Source organism: Tachyglossus aculeatus, chromosome 4, assembly GCF_015852505.1.
Source record: "Tachyglossus aculeatus isolate mTacAcu1 chromosome 4, mTacAcu1.pri, whole genome shotgun sequence".
NCBI lineage: Eukaryota > Metazoa > Chordata > Mammalia > Monotremata > Tachyglossidae > Tachyglossus > Tachyglossus aculeatus.
Genome location: NC_052069.1, coordinates 96,178,083 through 96,191,183, shown reverse-complemented (window position 1 = coordinate 96,191,183; position 13,101 = coordinate 96,178,083). Strand labels below are relative to the sequence as shown.

The following is a 13,101-nucleotide window of genomic DNA, read 5'->3' as shown; positions in this document are numbered from 1 at the left end:
GAGGGGAAGAGGAAGGAAGGGGCTCAGTCTGGGAAGGCCTCCTGGAGGAGGTGAGCTCTCAGTAGGGCCTTGAAGGGAGGAAGAGAGCTAGCTTGGCGGATGGGCAGAGGGAGGACATTCCAGGCCTGGGGGATGACGTGGGCCGGGGGTCGATGGTGGGACAGGCAAGAACGAGGTACGGTGAGGAGATTAGTGGCAGAGGAGCGGAGGGTGCGGGGTGGGCTGTAGAAGGAGAGAAGGGAGGTGAGGTAGGAGGGGGCGAAGTGATGGAGAGCCTTGAAGCCCAGGGTGAGGAGTTTCTGCCTGATGTGCAGATTGATTGGTAGCCACTGGAGATTTTTGAGGAGGGGAGTAACATGCCCAGAGCATTTCTGGACAAAGACAGTCCGGGCAGCAGCATGAAGTATGGATTGAAGTGGGGAGAGACATGAGGATGGGAGATCAGAGAGAAGGCTGATGCAGTAGTCCAGACAGGATAGGATGAGAGCTTGAACGATCAGGGTAGCGGTATGGATGGAGAGGAAAGGGCGGATCTTGGCAATGTTGCGGAGCTGAGACTGGCAGGTTTTGGTGACGGCTTGGATGTGAGGGGTGAATGAGAGAGCGGAGTCGAGGATGACACCAAGGTTGCGGGCTTGTGAGACGGGAAGGATGGTAGTGCCGTCAACAGAGATGGGAAAGTCAGGGAGAGGGCAGGGTTTGGGAGGGAAGACAAGGAGTTCCGTCTTAGACATGTTGAGTTTCAGGTGGCGGGCAGACATCCAGATGGAGATGTCCTGAAGGCAGGAGGAGATGCGAGCCTGGAGAGAGGGGGAGAGAGCAGGGGCAGAGATGTAGATTTGGGTGTCATCAGTGTAGAGATGATAGTTGAAGCCGTGGGAATGAATGAGTTCACCAAGGGAATGAGTGTAGATTGAGAACAGAAGGGGACCAACAACTGAACCTTGAGGAACCCCCACAGTAAGGGGATGGGAGGGGGAGGAGGAGCCTGCAAAAGAGACTGAGAATGAATGACCGGAGAGATAGGAGAACTAGGAGAGGACGGAGTCTGTGAAGCCAAGGTTGGATAGCATGTTGAGGAGAAGGGGGTGGTCCATAGTGTCGAAGGCAGCTGAAAGGTCAAGGAGGATTAGGATAGAGTATGAGCCGTTGGATTTGGCAAGCAGGAGGTCATTGGTGACCTTTGAGAGGGCAGTTTCCATGGAATGTAGGGGACAGAAGCCAGATTGGAGGGGGTCGAGGAGAGAGTTGGTGTTGAGGAATTCGAGGCAGCGCGTGTAGATGAGTTGTTCAAGGAGTTTGGAAAGGAATGGTAGGAGGGAGATGGGGTGATAACTAGAAGGTGAGGTGGGGTCAAGAGAGGGTTTTTTTAGGATGGGAGAGACATGGGCATGTTTGAAGGCAGAGGGGAAGGAACTAGTGGAGAGTGAGCAGTTGAAGATGGAAGTTAAGGAGGGGAGAAGGGATGGAGCTAGAGATTTCATGAGATGAGAGGGAATGGGATCAGAAGCACAGGTGGCCAGAGTAGCACTTGGGAGGAGAGCTCCTCTGAGGATACTGCTGGGAAGGATGGGAGAGTAGCGGAGAGTGTTGAGAGCCAGAGGGTTGGAGAAGGGTGGGGAGTGACTTTGGGGAGGTCAGACCTGATGGATTTAATTTTATTAATGAAGTGGGAGGCCAGATCATTGTGAGTGAGGGAAGGAGGAGGGGGAGGAACCGGGGGCCTGAGAAGGGAGTTGAATGTACGGAAGAGCTAACGGGGATGATGGGCATGGGTGTCAATAAGGGAGGAGAAATAGTTTTGTCTGGCAGAGGAGAGGGCTGAGTTAAGGCAGGAAAGGATAAACTTGAAGTGAACGAGGTTGGCATGGTGTTTAGACTTTCGCCAGCAGCGTTCGGCAGCTTGAGCATAAGAGCGAAGGAGGCGGACAGTGGCAGTGATCCAGGGCTGTGGGTTAGTGGTACGACAGTGGCGAAGGGAAAGGGGAGCTAGCGAGTCTAGCTCAGTAGAAAGTAATCTGATCATCAAGACTGGGTAGAGAGGAAAGGGAGGCGAGGTGGGGTATGAGGTGCTCAGAAAGATGGATGGGGTCAAGCGAGTGGAGATCTCTGTGAGGGAGTAATATGGATTTACAGGGGAAAGGAGTGTGAGTGAGGAGGCACGTGAGAAGATTATGATCAGAGAGAGGGATTTCAGAGTTGGGGAGGGTGGAGACAGTGCAGTGGTAGGAGATGATGAGGTCGAGGGTGTGACCAAGTTGCTGAGTGGGTGAGGTGGGGTGGAGCAAGAGGTTGGCAGCATCAAGGAGAGATAGAAGGTGGGCGACAGAGGAGTCACCAGGGATATCCACGTGGATGTTGAAGTCTCTGAGGATCAGAGTGGGCATGGAAAAGGAGAGAAAGAAGGTGAGGAAGGGGTCAAAATTATTAAAGAAGTTGGAGGTGGGGCCGGGGGGAGGGGGCGGTAGATGACGGCTACAAGAATCTGGAGGGGGTGGTAGAGGCGAATGTGAGCTTCAAAGGAAGGGAAGGGAAGGGGGAGGAGGGATAGTGCGAAAGCGACACTGGGGGGCGAGGAGGAAACTGACACCTCCTCCTTTTCCGGTGAGTCTGGGAAAGTGGGAGAGTGCTTAACAAATACCATTATTATTATTATTATTATTATTATTATTATTATTATTATTATTATTACTATAAATTCCCAAAGAGAACATGAAAGAAGTGGGAATATCAAGAATCTAAGGACTTTGCTCTTCAATGTCTGGGGAAGAAGAAGCTGAGAATGTGGCCTTGTGGATAGAGCACAGGCCTAGGAGTAAGAAGGTTATGGGTTTCAATTCCGGCTCCGCCACTTGTCATGTCACTTTGGGCAAGGCACTTAACTTCTCTGGGCCTCAGTTCCCTCATCTATAAAATGGGTATTAAGACTGTGAGCCTTATGTGGGACAGGGACTGTGCCCAACCCCAGCGCTTAGGACAGTGCCTGGCACATAGTAAGCATTTAACAAATACCATTATTATTATTATTATTATTATTATTATTATTAAGTTTGGAGGAAAAAAATACCTTTATCCTCTTGTGGTGTCAAACTCTTAGTCCTCCATGACTGAGTTCATTTCAAACTCCAATGACCAGCCATGAACCTACTTTAAGATTCAACAGGGAATTAAAGCACAAATGATCATAATAAAATTTTGTATTAGAAAGTGTTGAACACCCAGGCTGCATTTGGTCTTTATGGTTGGGCTGTTCTTGTTGATGTTAAGCCATTTCTATCCTTAGTAAGATCATTTTTCTATCCAAACCAGGTGCAGTTACATGATTGACAATGTGATTCTGCTGATCAATGGGACATTGCAAAAAAAGTCTGTAAATGAAATTCTTCTGAAGTGCCACCCTTTGGGCAGTTTCATGGAAATGGAAGCGGTCAACATTGCTGAGACATCCTCTGATCTGTTTAATGCTGTTCTGGTTGAAACACCATTAGGTATTAAAATGCCAGATAGTCCATAATTGTCTTCGGGTGTCTTCCAAGTGTTTGGAAAGCTCATTTGAGTTCACACTTATTTCATAGGGAATGTGATGGTTGCATGAATATGAATAGGTGATGGGTGGATGGCAATAGAATGTAAAGAGGCAGCACAGTCTAGTGGATAGAGCATGGGCCTGAAAGTCAAAAGGACCTGAGTTTTAAAACCGCCTTTGTCATTTTTGCTGTGATCTTGGGCAAGTCCCTTAACTTCTCTGTGCCTGTTATTCGATCTGTAAAATGGGGGTTAAGATTGTGATCTCCATGTGGGGTATGGATTGTGTCCTACCTGACAAGTTTGTATCTTTACAGTGCCTGGCACAAAGAATTTGACAAATACCATTAAAAAAAAACACCCTCATCATTTTTGCAAACGTTGTATTTGCAGGAACAGTAATTTAACCTTGCAGTTTCACCTTGCAGTTTCACTGGCCTACTTGAGATTCCAGTACAGAACTGACACTTATCAGCTGCTCTGCAGGTTCTCTCAATTATCTGTGAGAATTGATTTTTTTTTCAAAATTTCATACTATATTGTCATTTGTTGTGGTGACAACTGTTTAAAATAAAAGGCCCAAAGAATGATTGATACAATTTCCCACTTAGCAATTAGACCTGCCAGCCACTCATTATAAAGGTCAGTTCCTGTTACAGAACACAAAGGAATTATTACAGTGATTATATCTTTCTGCATATTTCTCGTTCAAAGAAGTCTCCATTAATTCTGTAAAATAACAAAGAACCTCTCCCCCCAGTCTCTTCTCAGAGGGGAGAAAAGTGCTTATGTGGATTTGGATCAAAGGTTTTCCCAGTTAGTGCTTATGGTTTTATCCTGTGACATCTCTTCTTTCAGCTCCTTTTTTCCAAGACTGCATGTCTGAAAATACTCTTAATGAACTGAATATTGAAATTATGCGTAACAAGTTATACAAGGTAAAATATTTCTTGAAATATGTAGTTGTTTATAGTTCTTTGAAAATGAGCTCTTAGGAAGAAATTATGGTACTAAAACGAGTTATAGCCAATGTCAGTCTCCAATAATCCAAACAGCAGTATGAACTTCAAAGCCCTAGTGTGAAGTCACCCCATTTTAGTTTATTTGTAGCATGGGCCCTATTCTGATGTCTTTAGGTTTATTTAGGGTAATTTCAGAGACTGTCATAGACAAATTTTTCACGCCTGCACTATCTTTCTACAAAGGTCAAGCACCATCTTACTGTGTAAGCAACAATTTTAATCATTTGCTGAGGCTAAAATGAGAATTGTTGGGTGAATGTTTTAAGGATGATTTTTAAAATTAAAGAAAGGATTGCCTAGTAGAAAATAGCATGGAACTGTGGGATCCAGAGTCAGGTTCAAGGCCCAGTTCCACCATTAGCCTGCTGAGTGACCTTGGACAAGTCATGGAACTTCTCTGTTTCCTCATCTGTTAAAGGAAGATAAAACACCTGTTTCCCTGCTTTTTGCATCACAAGTCCTCTGTGGTACAGGGACTATCCAATCTGATTATCTTGTCTCCACTACAGTCCCTGGCACATAAGTGCTTAATAATTATAGTTATTGTTTTTTATTATTATTCACACACTTCTTTGAGTCTGGCTGCTCTTTGGATTAATTATAAGCAAAATAAATTAAGATTAAGGTTTGATTTTGTGTACTCCGCAAGAAATCGGTGTCCCTCCAGCATTCTGAGGGCTGGCTGTCCGCAGCACAGATTTCAACTCATCAAACATGTATAGCTTTATAACTTCTCCTCTAGACTGTAAGCTGGTTTTGAGCAGAGAACATGAGCCAATTCTGTTATATTGTACAAGCACTTAGTACAGCTCTCTGCACACAGTCAACGCTCAGTACAGTTGATTGATTAAGCTTTACACAGCAGCTGGGTTTGAACAAATGAAAATCCTTCTCATGACTCTGTCTGGCTCGCAACCGTGTTAGTGTCCCTGCCTCATGAGCCAGGTAGGATACCGGATTTGATCTTGGTGCATTTGGTACAATTCAATTCAGAGGGCTGAGAAACATTAGGCTGAGGTATTGTTGGCAGGGTATTTTTCCAAGAGATTTCATTCTCAGGCCTCCATCCCAATTCACTTGGAAGTCCACCTATTTGACTGCTGCTGGTTTTACCTTCTTTTATCCCCCTGACAGTCTGTCTGACCTCCCATACTTTCCCCGTTTCCTCCTTTCCCCGGGGTCACAGTGGGGTGGGGAGATATGGCTGCATGTGGAAAATCCAACATTGCAGTCCAATCCTCAGGCAGATGTGGTGATCTCAAGGTTCCTAGAGTTAGGGGACTTGTATGTGATGCCCCCAATATTGACCCTGCCTGTGGGACACAATCCCTGATAACATTAACCCTGTGTTCCAGTCTGTGTTGTGAAATGTGTGCATTCAATGTATTTGCCAAATGTAATTTTGAGGAATAATTTGGAGAGAGAGAGTGTGTGTGTGTGTGTGTGTGTGCGTGTGTGTGTGTGTGTGTGTGTGTGTATGTATGGATGGTGTGGGCGGGGGTGCTGGGAGGGGGCTGCTATTCCCATACCCAGAAAAATAATCAGGAGCTGATCTCTCAGATTTCTAAAAGTCAAACACATAGTTCTTTGCACCTTGTTTCTTTTTTTAAAGTCTTACCTTGAAGCTTTCTACAAATTCTGCAAAGCTCATGGGGATGTCACAGCAGAAATAATGTGCCCGATTTTGGAGGTAAGAAAGCAGTCTTCATTTTTTTTTTATTCATTCATTCATTCAATCGTATTTATTGAGCGCTTACTGTGTGCAGAGCACTGTACTAAGCGCTTGGGAAGTACAAGTTGGCAACATATGCCAATTTATGCCAAGAGATGTACATTAGAGGCGTCTCAGTTATTTTAAAGCATTTACCTGTTCCCTTTCTAACCCATGAGGCTTCTTTTCCTGCAATTACTCTAAACCATGTGCAGGAATGCAACAATACCAGAGTAAATTGAGCAGTCAGACTTTGGCTGGGAAGTATGTTGGTAATTTTCAGCCTCCCTGGATTGTGCTCAGTAAACGCCCATTGGTTTTTTGCCTGCTGATGTTGTTGGAATGTTCCAGCTTGTCCGTCTGGGCCTTGAGTTCCCATTTCTGTAGTATTCAAGGTGAATCTGCACGTGAAAGGGAAGCGTGGAGAGGAGCCCAGCTCTAATCTGAATAAAATGTATTCTCTCATCCTTGGCCAAAGTTGGCTTAAATATCTTCCAGCAATGTCCTCTTTGGAGGAAGAAGGAGCTGCTCCAATCTGCCCTTTCTTCAACCCTGGACTTTAAAAGGGAGATGTAGTTAATGAGTATCTATCACCACTGAACTTTCTAGTGACAATTCATCAATGGAGAGTCATTTAGATAAGCGTAATCACTTTCTTATCTCTGAGGCTTTGCTTGCTGGCAAGGGAAGCCTGATAAATGTTATTTTTGTACACTTGTAGGCAAGGACAAGGGAAATGATCTCCAGCTATATAATCCACCCCCTGTTTAAAAACCTCCAATGGCCACATTTTTACCCCATATCCAGATGTCAGGAAAGGAAAACAAATTGCTTGAGAAATGGATTGGCAAAATGGTCTACTGTTACATGAATCGAGTTTAGCAGATGGCTTGATTTTTTTTTTTTCTGAAACCTTTTATGTTTTATCAATTAAGTTTGAGGCCGACAGACGTGCTTTTATCATCACGCTTAATTCATTTGGCACTGAGCTGACCAAAAGTGAACGAGAGACTCTGTATCCAACCTGTGGTAAACTTTATCCAGAAGGGTTACGCCTCCTCGCCCAAGCAGAAGATTTTGAGCAAATGAAGAATGTGGCCGATTATTATGGGGTATGTATGCATGGTGACCACCTGCAGCCTATTTTCTCCTATGGGGGCTACCATGTTCTCCCAACTGAGTTTAGAAATGGATCTTTAATATAATAAAATATACACTCTTTATTGAGCAATTTTAATCTTTGTTCCTTTTAGTGCATCCAAAAATAGTTTCTCCCTACTGGTGAAGAGAAGTGAAAGATTCTAGACTCTCCCTCCATTAATCTTGAAGAAGTATTTGATGCAGTATTGTTTGGATGTTGTAAAAACTCATGACTGAGAAACTTCCCTTTTCTGTTAAGGAGTACAAGCCTTTGTTTGAAGCATTAGGGGATGGCAGTGGAGGAAAAACCCTAGAAGATGCATTTTATGAACATGAGGTAAGAAAAGTAGTATAAAATCCATTATTCTGTTATCTTACATTTATTTCTGGTTCTGGATCGTGCTTCTTGTTGCTTATTGTGCCTTGTATCAAAATAAACACAGGTCAACAAAATGAGGTTGTCTTCTGGGAGCACAGGGCTACCAGGATTGATCAATCAATGAATGACATTTACTGAGTGCTTATTGGGTGCACAGCACTCTACTAGAGAAGCAGCATGGCTCAAAGGAAAGAGCATGGGCTGGGACTCAGAGGTCAGGGGTTCTAATCCTGGCTCTGCCACTTAGCTGTGTGACTTTGGGCAAATCCCTTAACTTCTCTGTGCCTCAGTTATCTCATCTGTAAAATGGGGATTAACACCGTGAGCCCCATGTGGGACAACCTGATTACCTTGTATCCCCCCAGTGCTTAGAATAGTGCTTGGCACATAGTAAGCACTTAACAAATGCCATTATTATTATTATTATTATTGTTATTACTTGGGAAAGTTATAACAATGATAATAATAATTATGGTACATATTAAGCACTTACTATATGCCAAGCACTATTCTAAGCACTGGGGTAGATACAAGTTAATCAGTTTGGACACAGTCCCTCACATAAGGCTCACATTCTTATCCCTATTTTACTGATGAGGTAACTGAGGCACAGAGAAGTGAAGTGACTTGCCCAGAAGTGAAGTGACTTGCCCATGGTCACACAGCAGATACATGGTGGAATCAGGATTATAATCCCGATCCTTCTGATTCCCAGGCCCATGCTAAGCCAGTATACACTATCCCTGCTCACCAGGAGCTTACGGTCTACATTAAAATAAATTACAAATAGGGGGAAATAAGTAGAATAAAAGGATAATGTACATATGTGCTTTGGGGTTGAGGTGGCTACCAAAGTGCTTAGGGATACACAGCAAAGTGCATAGGTGACTGAGGGGACGGCAAGTAGGGGTATGAAGACTTAGGGAAGCCCTCTTGGAGGAGAGCTGATTTTTTAAATCAATCAATCAATTGTATTTATTGAGCACTTACTGTGTGCAGAGCACTGTACTAAGCGCTTGGGAAGTACAAGTTGGCAATATGTAGAGACAGTCCCTACCCAACAGTGGGCTCACAGTCTAGAAGGGGGAGACAGAGAACAAAACCAAACATATTAACAAAATAAAATAAATAGAATAGATATGTACAAGTAAAATAAATAAATAAATAGAGTAATAAATATGTACAAACATATACATACATACAGGTGCTGTGGGGAAGGGAAGGAGGTAAAACAGGGGGATGCAGAGGGGGACAATGGGGAGAGGAAGGAGGGGGCTCAGTCTGGGAAGGCCTTCTGGAGGAGGTGAGCTCTCAGTAGGGCCTTGAAGGTAGGAAGAGAGCTAGCTTGGCGGATGTTGGGAGGGAGGGCATTGCAGGCCAGGGGGATGATGTGGGCCGGGGGTCGACGCAGGACAGGCGAGAACGAGGCACGGTGAGGAGATTAGCGGCAGAGGAGCGGAGGGTACGGGCTGGGCTGTAGAAGGAGAGAAGGGAGGTGAGGTAGGAGGGGGTGAGGTGATGGAGAGCCTTGAAGCCCAGGGTGAGGAGTTTCTGCCTGATGCGCAGATGCAGATTTTTTAGGAGGGGTTTGCAAATGGGGAGAGTTATGCTCCTCATGGGCAAGGAGTATATCTTCCAACCCATATAATATTCTCCCAAGTGCTTCGTACAGTGGTCTGTGCACAGTCAGCACTCAAATGCCATCTATTGATCAGGAGTGGTGGACTGTCATATATAATAATAATAATAATTCTGGTATTTGTTAAGCACTTACTGTGTGGCAGGTACTGTGTTAAGTGTTGGGGTGGATACAAGTAAATCAGGTTGGACTTAGTCCCTGTCCCACGTGGGAAAGGCAGGACAGAGCACTATTTTCTCCCCCAATCACTTCCTCCCACAGTGGCTCCACCCCATGTCTGCTGTGTGACCTTGGGTAAGTCATTTCACTTCTCTGTACCTCAGTTGTCGCATCTGGAAAATGGGGACTAAGACTGTGAGCCCCATGTGGGACTGTGTCCAACCTGATTAGCTTGTATCAACCCCAGTGCTTAACACAGTCAGCGCCTAACAAATACCATCATTATTATTATTATTATTATTAATTCCCCTCCCTGCAGCTCTAGCTACATTCAAGAGGAGCATCAAGTCAACCCAACTTAGAGGTCCTCACCTCAGATGCCTTTAGTAAGAAAGAGGAGAGGCCCCCTGGCTCCTCTACCCCTCTGTCTTCTCTAAACTGAGCCCCAATGTGGGACAGGGACTGTGTCAAACCTAATTGACATGAATCTACCCTGGCATGCTTGGCACATAGCTTAACAAATGCTAATGGTCAAAAAAAGCTGGTGGACCAAGCAAGGCTTTTTGCAACTTGTGTGTTCAGCAGATGGACCTTTCTGTTTTACTTTTGGAGAACCTGATGTTTATTGGCTAACTGACTTCATCATTGAGTGCCAGGCAAGTTGTCAAGAGTGGCTATCTGGGTCCAAAACATTGACCGGTCCTGACTTTAATGTGAGAGTGTAAAACAGCAGGATGAGGAAATATTTTTGACCAAGCCATACTCAGTGCCTTTTCATAAATTCAGAATTTTCAATGCAAGATTAATATATTTATTTCTTTTTTTGTCTTAGGTTCAAATGAATGTGCTCGCCTTCAACAGGCAATTCCATTTTGGAGTATTTTATGCATACATAAAGCTGAAGGAACAAGAAATGAGAAATATTGTCTGGATTGCTGAATGCATTTCCCAGAGACATCGAGCCAAAATTAACAGTTACATTCCGATTTTGTAATTCAGATGGTCATAAAGCCAGAATAGCTTGTGATAGATGGTACATATTAAAGGAGAGGGGCAGTTATTAGGGAAAATAATGGAGGAAATGTTATCAGATTATCTGGAGTGCACTATATTAATCAAGTCATCACTTCATAGCCATCACATCTCTTGTAAGCACTCTAAATAAGCACTGAAATAGTAAATAAATTTTGGTGAAAGAAGAAATCACTTTTTCTACATTTGTATCATACGGATCACCAACCTCTCCTCACTTAACTGTAATTAATCCAAATCATAGTTTTCAAGCTTACAGCTGCTTCTCTTGTGTTCTGTTTTGTTTTTTAAGAATAATAGCACATTGCCACAATTGTGTTGACCTTACTAAACTATCGTGATGTGGTGGTTTTGTAAATCTTTAAAGAAACAACTCAGAATTAGTTTTTTTTTTCCCTGAAGAATTAGTTTGCCATTAAATCCACTATTTAAAAAGCTACTGTTTCTCCCTGTTTTGAGTTTTAAAAAGTATGAATCGTTGCAAGATATTAGCCCTTCATTCTTTGCTCTGAAAAGAAAAACAAAGGGCTAACTGTATTATTGTTTCATTCATCCAACAGAATATCATCACTGAATCCAGTTTTCCCAGTAAGTGTTCCCTGGGCCTGTCTCGGTGGGAGTAACTCTGGCCAGATTGCTGCCTGGAAAGAGGGGGAGGAAATGTTGAAAATAAGGATAATTACCTCCCTTTGTTCACCAATGAAGAACAAAAGTAGCTGTGTATAATTCTAACTACTGTGCTTGCTATGTAATTGAGGACATTTATATAAGAAGGGTAAAAAATAGTTTTAAAATAGCAATTTTAACAAAGCCCAAAACCTTGCCCACATTGGGTCTATTTTGGAAAAAAAACTCTTGGTAGATATTTACAATATCAATCAAGCAATGGTACTGAGTGCTTACAGTGAGCAGGTGTCCTAAGTAATAATAAGAATAATAATGTTGGTATTTGTTTAAGCGCTTACTAAGTGCCAAGCACTGTTCTAAGAGCTGGGGTAGATACAAGTTAATCAGGTTGTCCCACATAGGGCTCACAGTCTTCATCCCCATTTTACAGATGAGGGAACTGAGGCACAGAGAAGTTAAGTGACTTGCCCAAGGTCAAACAGCTAAGTGGTGAAAGTGGGATTAGAACCCACAACCTCTGACTCCCAAGCCTGGGCTCTTTCCACTAAGCCTAAGTGGGAAAGCACAATAGAGGTAGTAAACAGGATCCCTGTCCCTAAGGAGCTCACAGTCTACTGGAATAGAGCTGTTACGGGTATTTTTAAGGCAGTTACAGGACAGTGGGTAGAAATTTGAAGAAAGATTTGATTTCTCACCCAGAAAGATGACAGAGTTGGTATGGATAAGGCCAGCTGCACTTTAGAAACGTTCCTAGGCATTCCTCTAGACTCTAAGCGCGGTGAGGGCAGGAAACATATCTGCTAACTCTGTTGTACTCTTCCAAGAGCTTAGTACAGAGTTCTGCACATAATAAGCACTCAAAAAGTACCATTTACTGACTGATTTCTGACCCCTGGTAAAATGGCATTTTTAGCCTTAGACCAACCTTTTATCCTTATGTATGTTTCAAAACGTCACACTGAAACCTCTAGCAAGTAGTAGCTCTGTCATCCCTCTCCCTTGATGTTGCAAAATCAAAATATCAACATATGGACTGTCATCAAGGCAAAACTCACATCCCAGATGTTAAGTGATTCTGATCAACATGACTCAAAAATGAAAACCAGAGTAGCCCCTTCCTCTCCTCCCTGCTTCCCAGGGCCCATGGGCAGGTGATGTGTCTGTTTATTGTCATAGTATACTCCCCTAATCACTTAGGAAAGTGCTCTGCACACAATAAGTGCCCAATAAATAAAATGAATGAATGATCCTAACCCCCAATTGCCCTGCTTCCCTGCCCTCTACTCCAAGAGTTCTTGTCCCAAAACTTCTCTCACTTGCTTAAACCCTGAATGGTCTTGGGAATGGTGGGCCAACATTTCTATACCCTGGATTTTCCAACTGCATTTCCCAGCTGAATGAGAAGCAGTGTGGCCTGGTAGATAGAGCACAGGCTTTGGAGTTGGAGGGATCAGGATTCTAATCCTGGCTCTGTCACATGTCTGCTGTGTGATCTTGGGCAAATCATATCACTTCTGTGGGCCTTGGTTACTTCGTCTGTAAAATGGCGATTAAGATTGTGAGCTCTTTGTGGGACAGGGACTGTGTCCAACCTGATTAGCTTGTATCTACCTCAGGGCATAGTACAGTGCCTGGCACATAGTAAGAGCTGAACAAATGCTATTTTAAAAAAAAATGTTTACCACTAACCTCCTCTGCATTTTTACTGAGTCTTGACTCTGGTTATGGCACAGCTCTTATGTCCTACCTGATGCAATCTGAAGTTGTTTTACAGATAGTGTGAACACAAACCCCAATAAGGGGCTAAAGACAGCTTGGGGTTGGGACAGGAAGGAGACCCAGAATTCTTGGGAGGACATGGGAACAA

At 43.7% G+C, this 13,101-nt stretch overlaps 1 protein-coding gene across 1 annotated transcript in view; it reads left to right on the top strand.

Annotated features, from left to right (window-relative positions):
- The window catches only part of ATP6V0D2 (ATPase H+ transporting V0 subunit d2), a 30,239-nt gene extending 19,193 nt beyond the window's left edge, over positions 1-11,046 (top strand). The window contains exons 3-8 of the mRNA XM_038745993.1: positions 3,310-3,488; positions 4,384-4,463; positions 6,160-6,237; positions 7,194-7,370; positions 7,658-7,735; positions 10,408-11,046. Of these exons, the coding sequence (XP_038601921.1) occupies positions 3,310-3,488; positions 4,384-4,463; positions 6,160-6,237; positions 7,194-7,370; positions 7,658-7,735; positions 10,408-10,569 (754 nt within the window). The 3' untranslated portion in view covers positions 10,570-11,046. The remainder of the gene's footprint in view (positions 1-3,309; positions 3,489-4,383; positions 4,464-6,159; positions 6,238-7,193; positions 7,371-7,657; positions 7,736-10,407) is intronic.
- Positions 11,047-13,101: the final 2,055 nt, after the last annotated feature.